General features: G+C 36.5%; 2 protein-coding genes across 3 annotated transcripts; one reads left to right on the top strand and one right to left on the bottom strand.

The window, feature by feature from the left end:
* Positions 1-64: 64 nt before the first annotated feature.
* On the bottom strand, positions 65-5,801 carry LOC133680038 (uncharacterized). Its single transcript, XM_062102824.1, has 3 exons — positions 2,701-5,801; positions 1,263-1,570; positions 65-604 (listed from the first exon to the last, which is right to left on the bottom strand). The coding sequence occupies exons 1-3, from the start codon at positions 5,553-5,555 to the stop codon at positions 255-257; spliced, it is 3,513 nt and encodes a 1,170-aa protein (XP_061958808.1). The 5' UTR covers positions 5,556-5,801; the 3' UTR covers positions 65-254.
* A 3,658-nt stretch (positions 5,802-9,459) lies between these two features.
* Positions 9,460-11,291, top strand: LOC133680039 (uncharacterized). Of its 2 annotated transcripts, XM_062102826.1 has the most exons (5): positions 9,460-9,518; positions 9,551-9,853; positions 10,084-10,194; positions 10,725-10,804; positions 10,913-11,291. In XM_062102826.1, the coding sequence occupies exons 2-5, from the start codon at positions 9,593-9,595 to the stop codon at positions 10,995-10,997; spliced, it is 537 nt and encodes a 178-aa protein (XP_061958810.1). In that variant the 5' UTR covers positions 9,460-9,518; positions 9,551-9,592; the 3' UTR covers positions 10,998-11,291. The 2 variants fall into 2 exon arrangements, with proteins under 2 accessions (XP_061958810.1, XP_061958811.1); XM_062102827.1 differs by lacking the exon at positions 9,460-9,518 and having other exon boundaries at positions 9,525-9,853; positions 10,725-10,805; positions 10,923-11,291.
* Positions 11,292-12,361: the final 1,070 nt, after the last annotated feature.

Below are 12,361 nucleotides of genomic sequence, written 5' to 3' on the forward strand. Positions count from 1 at the left end.
CATATTATAATTAAGTTGGTCCTTCCATTCATAACAAATGAAAAAAATTTAACGAGCAATAAAGTGATCAGACAAACCATTAACCTTGTCTACAATCGAGTTGAGCATCCAGTCAAGAACTCTACATCCAGTTCTTTGCCAAGAAAAGAACGAAAGCCAAGTCAATTGTATCTGTAGTTTGTACCGAACAGAAATCAAAAAGGAAAAAAACCTGATTCTCTACTTGTGACCTATTTTATACAGATCAAATTTCCTCATTCAGTGTTCAGAGCAAAATCTGCAACAGCCTTTATCTCCTTCTTGCTCTTCACAACACATCGTTTTTTGGTCTCAAAATCAAGTTTATCCAGATCAATTGAAATTCCCAGATAGCCATATAGAACGTTTTCTTTTGTGTTTGATGACACCCCTTGAGTTTGCATACTCCCGTGTAGACCAATTTGCTGGAACTCGGTCCTTCCACGTTTGCTCTCAGCATAAAGCTTGTGAAGCCTCTCAGCTCCTTGCAGCCCAGAAAAGGTCTGACCGAAGATGACCACCATAGTACTCTGATTTGCAGCTTTGCCACGGCAGATGTTGGTTATCCCTTGACCAAAACCCATACCTGCAATGATGATAAGGAAGTGAAAACAAGAAAAAAAGAGGACAGAAAGCAATGCATCGCATAAAAGGAAGAAAGATGCCTGGCAACATAAACAACAAGCATCATTGCAATTTCTTGGGATCAGCCAAAAAAGCAAGCTTGTTGTTAAGGTCAGACTTGTTCAAGTCAATTCCGAAGCTAGACATCCATGTGAAACCTGCCTAATGACGAGCGCACTGGTTCTGCAAATAAACTCTACACATTCTCCTTCAGATTCTTGATAACAAGTTAATGAAAGAATCAGGACAAAAAGTAAAATTGGTACCTAGAAAATCATTTGGAGGTTCAAGTAGCAGTAACAAAAAATGTCCGAAGGAATCTCAAGAAAAAACAAAAAAGTGCTGCTAAACATTTATTATTTTTCAAGAAGAAATCATTTTGTCATATTAACAATGGTGGGGGAAAGCGGAAACGTAGGGAGGAGGATGGTATATGGGAAATTAACAAATAATTAAGGAAAGATCATAAGAAATATCAGCACAATTGAGCAGAAGAAGGAGAAGAAAAGGTTTTCAATTAGATTGCAGCTCGGAAAACATGTTCCATCCTCCAGAACAAGGAACACTGAGAAACATTCAGAAAATGTGGGAACTATCATCAGTTAAAAAAGTCCACTTACCTCTGAGAATATGTCTGAGCCCTTCAACACTTACAATAATCCGTTCATCTGGATTATCATTTGCTATGGATCTGTTGTGTATAACAACAACTGGCGGCCATATGATGAGATCCTCTTTCAGTGATGAGGCTTCGACCTCAGGCAATATCTGCCGAACCCATTGACTGTTAGGGAATCCAGCACTATTCCATCCCATCAACACACAAAGCGCTTTGTGAAGACCCAAATGCTCTGCTCTGAAACTGCCCTTAGAAGACATGACCGTATGTTGTGCCAAGCTCAATGTGTCCACAAAGTCTTTGGAGTTGCTAAGATAATATGTGAACGAGTAAAAGTCAGTTAAGAGGGTAAATTGAAATAAAAAAGAACAGCATACAGGACCCACTATAGAAGCACCACTTGATCTCTATGAAGCATGAAACATCAACAATTAGCAAGGACCTCAGAAACCAAGGTATATTTCAAATCCTGCATTAAGCCAGAAGGAAGCCTAGCTAGATACAGAAGTTTCTGGTCCACAGGAGCAGTTCAAATAGGCAACTAGCACAAATCCTTCACAAAACAGAACTAAAAGACAGTCTGGCAGTGGATAGATTTTTCCCACAGCTACCAAGTAACTTGTGCACATAAATTCTTTTCCTCAACCACTGATTCTACAGATAAAAAAGGATGAGGGGAGCTTTATAGAGAGAGAGAGAGAGAAACTCACACCAAACTATATTTGTCATCATGTGAAAAAAGAGACACATGCTACTGAATATCCCCTAACACTCCTTCACAAGTATAGCTTTCTCCAGCGAACCAGTATGGAACCCAGAGGGAAGGAAAGAAGCTGCTGGTTAAGGTTATCCTTCACCAATTGAAAGCTATATAAAAGGTACCATGTGTAGAGAGAACTTAGATTACAGATTCCTTAACTTTCTGTATCTTCCAATCCGTGCACAACAGAATGCAAACCATGATTCTCAAACTGTAATATTACCATTCTAAAATCAAGTATCATTAATTCCAACTAAACTTTTTCACCATTTTGAAAATCACTAGAAGAAAAGGATTCTTGTTTCCCGTTCTCCAACCTTTACTGTTCTGCCCTTGTTAATTTCAAGAATCATGGTAGAAATACAACACAATCTGAATCTTCCCCTGCACACTCTGCTGATAGATTCAACAATCCTTAAATTGCATGTTACCTACAATACTTACTCACCAACCTCAAATACTACTAAAATCTACAATAATCAGGAATCAAGTGTTTTGAAATCCAGATGGCGAAGACTAAAAATCCAACTTTCACAAAACTTGATTCCTAAGCAGTATAAAATTTCAAAATAACACTATGAATACTTAGTTGGATGCAATCGAAAGCAAAAATTTTAACCATCCAGAAGCAAAAGAATTTCACCAATATCAGGAACTTAAAAGATGCGTAAAAACAGACCTGCCACATACGCAGCACTTCAAATTAGCATTTCCTCCCTTCTCCTGGTATTTCCTTCTGTTAGCCGAATTCTCGTTCAAAAGTTTGGAGAACTTTAAGAAAGCCCTTTGCACCAGATGCATGAACTCATCAGAGTCCTTAGACGCCTCAGTATTTGCATGTTTCTTCTTCAATTCTGAGGATTTTACTCCTTGAATATTATGAGTTCCGTCAGAATTATACAGGCATTGTTCTTCATATATCTTAACCCAAGGAAGTTTCCTTTGAGCTTTCTGAGCAGCGCCCAAGCTCTTACACGCATTTTGAGCAGGCCCCAAACGCTGTTTGACATTTCGCACAGCACCCAAACGCTGCTTCACATTTCGCAGAGGCCCCAAACGCTGCTTGACATTGCTTTTCGGAGGTTCAACAAGCTCGCTTAGATGCCTATCTGTAGAAGGTAAGGGATGGAAAGAATAGGCATCTTCATGGCTTGCCCTGTCATCAATCATCCATCCATCCCTCCCACTTTGCAAATGCCTCAATCCCGAGTTCTCCAATGAAGAATATTGTTCATTATCCTGATGAGTCCACTTTCCATCTCTATAGCTCACATCATGCATCTGCTCAAGGTCATTCCAATCAGAAGATATCAGACTTCTTTGATCATGAATGCTAGCTTCCATGTCGAAAATATGCTGTCCGTCGAGCATGTATTCTGATTGCCCATGAATACCAGGCTGCTCTTCCATGACCACCCTTTGCGAACTATTCTCAGTCGCATACAGTCCATCATATGATACCGGCACCCTCTTATAACCATCTCCACAAGACCCAATGCTACCCCCATCCCCTTCAAAATCACATTCCTCTGTTGACTTCAAGTTCTCAGGATCCAAACACTCTTCCATCTCATAGTACATGTTGTCATTCCTAGAAACCAAAGCTTCCTCATCTTTATCATCTTGCTCGAACGAACGCAACGACATCCTGCTAACATTGATAGGTCTTTCTTGGAAACCACCAAGATTGTCCAGAATCCTGCTTGTTCTCATTCTCTCTCTAAGAGCAGCATCATTTCCATCAATCATGTCAGCAATTGGGTCAACTAAGCAAGTCCTTTTCCTTAACACACTCATGTTTTCACATGGGGATTCCATGGGCAGTGACCCCACATTAGCTCGCTCACGAACAAAAGTTTTCCTCAAATGAGATTCATTCTTATCTTGAATAAATCCATACTCCACAGGATCACTTCTGCAGTCCTTATCTCTCCCATCTAGTTCCATTGAATGGAAAACACTAACGCGTTCAGCATAAGGGTACCTTTCTCCAAAAACCCCAGGATTGTCCAACACCTTGTTCTCTCTCATGTGATCATTAAGAGCAGCATCATTTCCATCAATCACGTCAACAAAGCAAGTCTTTCCTCTGACATTTTTCATGTTCTGAAATGAGGATTCCATGGGAAGTGAACCCATATTTCCCCTCTCCCTAATAAAAACCCCATAGTCTCCATGATCATTCCTACAATCTTTCACATCTTTCTCCTCTTGCCTCATTGAATGTGACACCCTAACCCTTTCAACATAATGATGCCCTACTACAGAAGCATCATTCCTTTCAACTTTGTCCACAATTGGGTCGATAACACTACTACTTCTCCTTTCAAACCTCTCCCTAACAGGTTCGCCAAAAGGCGACACATTGACATTACCAATGCCACCATCAATAAGCCCATGATTGTCACCCCTTGTTGTGGCATCCAAGCAGCACTCAAAATGGCTTCTTGGCCCCACATACTCCATTGACATTGATGTGGGGACCACACCAGAATCAACAACAACCCCACTGGTTTTCCAAGGATCAACTGAAGGACCCAAATTTGCACTTGCATTCTTGGGTTTGTTTTCTTGTGCTAGTAAATTGTCCCATTGAAACTTGTTGAAGGTTGATCCTTTCTTCGACAAAGACTCGCAAAACTGTGACAGTTTTTCCAAATGCTCATCTCTCTCTTCATTAAACCGCCTATCACCCTCTCTCCTATGTACCGAACCCAATCGGTCCGGCTCAACTGGCTGATTTGAACCAGAAGACCGCATGACTGTTACTCTTTCTTCACGATTCCAAGGTGGAGACCGAATCCTGACATCGCCATGCTGTTGGTGTTCTCTCCCATCCTGTCTAGACCAGTGTGGTTCAGCCCAAACCGGACTTCGAGACCGATGAGAAAGTGAAAACCGTCTGTTCCCTTCGATTTCATCCTGCTTTCGAGGTGGGATTCTAGTTATCGCATCGCAATGCTGTTGGTGTTCTCTCCCATCCTGTCTAGACCTGGGTGGTTCAGCGCAAACAGGACTTCGAGACCGGTGAGAACGTGAAAATCGCCTGTTCCCTTCGATTTCATCCTGCTTTCGAGGTGGGGTTCGAGTTCTCACATCGCCAAGCTGTTGGCGTTCTCTCCCATCCTGTCTAGACCTGGGTGGTTCAGCCCAAACCGGACTTCGAGACCGATGAGAACGTGAAAACCGTCTGTTCCCTTCGATTTCATCCTGCTTTCGAGGTGGGGTTTGAGTTTTCACATAGCCACGCTGTTGGTATTCTCTCCCAGCCTGTCCAGACCGGTGTTGCTCTGACCAAACCGGACTTCGAGACCGATAAGAACGTGAAAACCGCCTGTTTCCTTCGACTTCTTCCCGTGTCCTGACATTGCCATGTTGTTGGTTCTCTCTCCTCGCCGGACTTCGAGACCGATTAGCATGAGAAAACCGGCGGTTTTCTTCAAGCTCACAGTCTCTTATTCCACAACGCGGCGTCTGCCGTGGTGGAGACAAAGGTCTACTGATGTAAATATTGCTGTGTCGTTGATGTTTCATTGAAAAAGGAGGCTTTCAGCGACACAACAAAAAAAAGGACCTGTTTTATTTACTGGGTTTCTTAACTGAGAGGAAAAAACAACAGCAAAGAGAAACGACGACGTGGGTTTAAAGGATTTTTCGTTTCCTCTTTAGAATTTGAAGAAAAATTGAAACTTTTTTTTTCCTCTGAAGAGAGATATTTTGAGGTTTGCTGAGCGGTGGTTTTTCTTGTCTCGAATAACTTAAGGTACAGAAACAGAAATTGTGGTGTGGCTGTACCCTTGGTTTTTTAACAGTGGTGAAACGGGGATACGGTGTGGACATGTCCAGTGGATCTTATGATGGGGTTGGTTGATTTGACAGAGGTGGAGGTGGGGGACAGGGGGAGGGTTAAAGGAGGAGACTTGGACTTTGGATTGATTTTGAGTGGACCAAAGGTTTTCCTTTTGACACTAGTTGACCCATGATTGGTTACGGCTCTTTTGATCTCACGTAGATGTGTTTTCGTTTGATTAGGATTTTTTTTCCGTGTTAGATTTAGGTTCGGATTAGATTTTGTAAAGAAAGTTTTACTGGATTAATATCTATTTAATTAAAAATATTAGATTTTGAATCTCAAATTTTTTTGTTCAACTAATCAAATTAAGCTAAAATTAATATTTATATTGAATTGTTGATACTCTAATTATGTTGTTAAATAATTAATCATCTTTCAAGTCACAACATTAATTTTAAAATTTTGAGCAAAATGAGAGAGAAAAGGATGATAAATAATTGGGTTATTATTGGCTAATTATTTTTAATTAAATAAAACAAGAATGATGAAACTAGACGATTTAAAGGAATGTGAAAGAATTAATTTTTTCAAATATCTATTAAGGTTGTATTTAAATAATGTCTTGTAAATGGTAATGTACCAAAAAGATAAAATTTAATTTTATTAGAAAAAAAATGGATTTGATTAGAAAGACTAAAATAAAGACATGAAAAAATTTTAATAAAAAAAAAGCAAGATGATTAAATAATTACTCCTTTTTAAAAGAAAAAAAAGTCCTATTGGACTGGCACTTTCGCTGGTCATCGGGTACCAGTAACCTATTTGGGCCTTGCCCATTTTCAGTCGGGTCTGTTTCATACTAGCAAATGGGCTAAGTGTATACGCGCAACATAGATTGCATCTGCCTCCGAGAAGCTGCCACCTTTACCTGTGATCCTTCTCAAGCCTCGCACCTTAAACGATAGATCACATCAGAATTCAATAGAAATGAAAAGAATTTTTCACTGGAATTTTAAATTTAGATCTTGTGTTGTATTTTAGCATTATGGCTCGTTTGGAATTGGGAAGATTTCGAGAAAAAATTGTGAGAGTTCTTCTCGATTCTTTGTGAAAATTTTGTTGTTTTCCATATACAAAGAGTAGGGTTTTTCAGGGACTGAAATATTTTATATAAAGCAAGGAAAAAAGTTTATTTCCCTTGCTAATATAATATATATCTTACAACAAGCAGGTTTAGTTTCTAATAGAAAAGAAAATATTTCTCAAATGAATTCGGAGTTGCAAAAGTCTTAGCCTTTACTTACTTTTGCTTATAAAGTTGTTTTAAATTTGAATTTGAATTTATATTCCATTTAAGTAGATGTCTAGACTATGAAAAAAGAGGCATGAAAAATTTACGGGGACAACATTGAATATTGCTGTTGTTTGCAAAAAGACTGCCTCCAGGACAATGGAGTAACCTCCTCTCCTTCGTTCCTCTTCATTTCAGGTGTAGATGCGTTTTAATTCAAGTCTTCAAAGACCTCCATCAAGACCTTACCAACCAGTTAATTAGCCAACACTAGCAGAACAGGCTGTCTCTAAAACACAATGATACACAGAAAAAAATATTATGGGAGCTGCCCTACATCTAGTTAGTGCAATTCCCATATGAGCAAACGCAAAAAAAACAAACTGGTCAAGTGATAATTAGGCACACAAGCACCATCGCGCTGGCTTGAACCGGCTCTTACGTACCACAGAGCCAACCAAAATACAAAAGCTAAAGCTCTACTTTCTGGACAACACCCCATAACTTGGAAAGAAAAGGCTAGCATCAAGCTTATCATTTAGACATTTTGGACACCATGCAATCTTCAGAACTTTTCGAGTTGTTAAAGATAGAACGTAGATTTGTGGAACATAAAATCAATGTGGGCCTACGCAGCACAACAGTTAGGAAAACAAAATGAAAAGTGGGCTAATTGAATCAACAACCACGAACATCATCAGCTGGAAAGTCATGGCCATCAAATGTTGATGCTTTCCTATGTATTGAATCATCAACTCATGGACCTGTCTTCAGTCCCTACATTTAAATTAAAGGCAAAGAAAGAAAACATCAAAAATAGCCCCCCATTTACATAGGCAGTCTTGATTTTGCTTCCATATGAATTTCTATATCAATTTTGTCCCCTTCCATCCATATTTGATCATGAATTCTTGACACACTGTACCTTTTTAAAAAACAATACGACATGATTTTGTAGATAACTTGACTTTGTCTTCTTATAGAGAACTTAATAGAAGGCCCAATTGAGTAATCGAAATTGTTTAGCAACAAAATTGGTATAAAAACGATTTGTTAAGGGTAAAATCCATACTTACTGTATAGTTCGGGGGCTTTTTTTAAAAAAAGATTTGTTCTATGAACTTATATCCCTGATTACAACCACGATGGTCTGCGTTTCTTTTCTGTTTTGAAATTTAAAAAAAATGAGAGAGTCGCCAAAGAATCTGTTGATCAAAATTTGTATCAAACGGGCATCGTAGTTGCTAAGCCATTGACATGCCAAGCAATAGAAAACATGGGAAACCAAAAGGATTGGAAGTGTTAAAGCCAAGATTCCTAGTTACAATTTAAAAATAGGAGGGTAATGATATGCAATGAAGGCAAGCTAGCTCTGCCTGTCTCTCCTACTCTGTCTTGTCCCCTAAGGCTCTCAAGAAAATCTATAGCGTAGGTGAGCCCTTCCTGTCCACTCCACGAACAAAACTTCCACCCAAAGCACCCTTCTTCAAGTGAAAAAGAAGATTTACCTCTACTTATAGACCCTTCAACCAAATTTTAACTCCCTCACATCATTTCTCCATGACTAATAAGATTGCCATGCATAAGAATCTGGAAAATAATTGATTGCCTGTGATACTACTCTCTATCTCTTCAAATATAGACTTGATAATGGTGCTGTGTTATGCAGCTAATCTTCTATCACTTGGCTTTACCCTTTAAGATATGGTAAGAATTGTATGTATGTTTTGCACTAAATACCACTTATTAAGTGTATTTGTCTTGTTAGTACATGAACACTAAATTAATCAGGCTTGGTATAGCTAGCTAAGATAAATTTGTCAAGAAACCGACCTGAGAAAATATCCATCTACCAAAGGAGGCCCATCCAGTCGTTCATCAAGTTTTTATATATATTAGTATTATCTCTCGCTACGCAGTGGAGTAATAATAAGTTTTTAAAAAATATTAAAAATATTTTAAATTTTTTGAGTCTATCCAACATGCGCCAATATTTTTAAAAATAAAAAATAAAAAAGATAACGTTTTTATAATCCTATGAATATTTATAGTAGAGTCCATGATGTAAATACTCTATATATACGATACCAACACAATAATATATATATAAAATAAAACCATATACACTCTTAAATTACAATACCATAATTTGTGATTATGTTCATTTTGAGTAAAGGTGAAAGGAAGGTTAAGAGGATATTTCAAAGTTAAGTCTTCATTCAACAAAGATGAAATCCTCTTTTTACCTTCATGATTAAAGGTGATCGGGCAAATGGGTCATTTAGTGTTTTGTTTTGTTGTAAAGTAAGCAAGTTGGTATCACACCTTTAAAGCCAGCTTTTGCTTATAAACTACCTCTACAACAAGAGAAAGAAAGCAATCATATCAAAAAGAAAAAAAGAGCAAAGAAAGAAGAGAGAGAGAGAGAGAGAGAGAGAGAGAGAGAGAGAGAGAGAGAGAGAGAGAGGATACACAGGGGGCTAAAAAATGACAACACAAAAACCAATATTGGAGCAACAAATGTCACAAATGCAGATCAAATTGAAGAGCTCAGGCATTATCAGCAATTACAATGAAAGCACACTGTTAAGGGATGAAAAGGATGAGGAGATGTCAAGGTCAGCATTGGCCATGTTTAGGGCAAAGGAAGAAGAGATTGAGAAGAAGAAGATGGAAGTCAGAGACAAGGTTCATGCTCACCTAGGACGTGTGGAGGAAGCAACCAAACGTTTAGCAGAAATTCGTGAAGTAAGTCTTAACATCTTAATAATATATATATTTTTTCTTGTTATTGTTTTTTTTTTGTTTTACTGTTTGAGTCTTCATACTTCAATAAAATTATTTATCTGTAATAAAAATATAATAAATTCCCATTATTATATAAATTGTATGTTGTTTATATTTCCTGGACTTTTTATTTTATTTTTTGTTGGGAGATTATTACTGTGGATTTTTAAAGGAAAAAAAATATATTTTAGGAGCTCGAAGCTCTGACGGATCCAATGAGGAAGGAAGTTTCGATGGTGCGTAAGAGGATTGACACAGTTAACAGAGAGCTGAAGCCTCTGGGCCTGAGTTGTCAGAAGAAGGTGAGATTAAAATTCTGGCTTGTTTCCTTCTCTTCTTCCTTTGCCATGATAAAAACATCAACGTAGAGTGAAATTCAGTTGATTTTATTGGATTTCTGCCCTCTCAGTTTATCCAGTCAAACTTATCTAGAACTGGCTATGAAATTTTTATTAAAAAACAATATTTTTTTAATAAAAATAATTAATACAATGATTCATGATCAGTTTACCCAGTAATTCAATATTTTTTTCGAATTAGTTATCAAGGGAAATATAAGAAATATTGCAGGTCAGACAATCCAATTTTTTTTACTATATTATCAGATAAAGATTTAATATATATCTACATTTTTTTTAGAACAGTATGCTTATTTTTCATGTTTAAGCTACACGGTCATGATACTGGGTTTGTTACCTTAAGCAAGAAATAAAACTTAATGGAATATTTTAATGATTATTAATTAACTCTGATCCAAGATTTACAGCACTAATTAATTATGCATTGAAGCAAAAGGATGTCAGTAGCCCCTCAAGAGTTTATATGATTGCAGGAGAGAGAATACAAAGAAGCCCTTGAAGCTTTTAATGACAAGAACAAAGAAAAAGCTCAGCTTGTTTCCAAATTAGTGGAGGTAATTAGATACTATGTTAGTCCATATAATGCTCAGTTGATGATGTTCAATTAGTTAAATCTCAATTTTAGTTTGCTAATATTTTCTATTTCTTTTTTGTATCAACTGGTTGGTCAGCTGGTGGGTGAAAGCGAGAAACTAAGGATGAAGAAACTAGAGGAATTGAGCAGGAATATTGAAGCTCTGCCCTGAATTCTTGCAAACACCCCAGCAATTGTCAGCCATGCTATGCTAATTTGTTGCCATGCATGCCCTTGAATTTGGTGTATATCTTGTGATTTCTGTGATTTTTATTTTCATTTTTAGTGGGTTTTTCATGGACAGTTTTTTTTTTTTTTTTTTTTTTTTTTTTTTTTTAACATAGAGGGCAGAAGTACCCACCATGGAGGTTTGGTGCTACTCACATGTCAAATCTTGACCTTCTCATTCTTGTAGTCAAATTCAAGATATGTTTGTTCAATATTGAAGCTGAAATTTTCATGAAGATTTCCTAATTGTATTAGTGACAAGCCAACTATCAAAATCACTAAATTGATATGCCACCACAATTAGTGGCTGTTTGCTTTTACTTAAAAAAAATTAAAATTTATTTATTTATTTTAAATTAATTATTTTAATGGATTGGTGTAAAAAATAATTTTTAAAAAATAAAAAAATATATTATTTAAATATATTTATAAAAAAATTAAAAAACAATCAACACCATATTTTGAGATAACCCTTAATCGTTTGCAGCCATGCAGCTATACACTGGTTCCAACATTGATTATGCACTTCAAGTTTTCCTCACTTGGTTCTAAGTTGATGTGCTTTATTTTTTTATAAACATTAATTCTAAGTTTGCTTATATCAATATGTGACTGTAAAATTCCAAGTATATTAATTTATTTATAGTCCATCTATCATAAAATAATTTTTTTGATTATATTTTCATATTATATAATTATTAGATCTTGTTACAGATCTAACTTAAAAAATACCACAAGAGATTAATCAACTCATGAAAAATAGTTAATTTAAATTATCAAATAAATTCAGATTAACTATTTTTATTAAATAATGTTATTTTATATTTTTCTTATATGGTTTTTTCTTTGTGCTAGCTTGACTCGGCCAATCGGGTAACATAAATCATAATGAGTTGAATAAGTTTGGTCAAATTAATATATTATTTTATTTAATTAAAATTTAATCTGAATTAAATTTTAAATCTCAAATCAACCCACCATTAAACCATACCGGATTAAAAAACCATGTACACCCCACGCCACACTAATCTATCTAGAGTTATGCTGGGTATAATGAAAATTTTATAACGAATAATATAAATAATTTCATATTATGTAATTTAATCCAAATACAAGATCATTTATCTTGTGTACCTATTTGCTGATAAAATTTCCGTGATGCGAATCACCGTGGATCTCCATTAATCATTTCAAGAAGGTGCTGATATAATCGGCCCAGATGTTTTTTAGGCTTAGGCCCAAAAATTATTGTTGTTGGGTAAAGACAAGATGACTATTCCCAATGGAGATGATTTAATAAGGCCCAAG

This window comes from Populus nigra, chromosome 19 (genome assembly GCF_951802175.1).
Source record: "Populus nigra chromosome 19, ddPopNigr1.1, whole genome shotgun sequence".
Taxonomy (NCBI): Eukaryota; Viridiplantae; Streptophyta; class Magnoliopsida; order Malpighiales; family Salicaceae; genus Populus; species Populus nigra.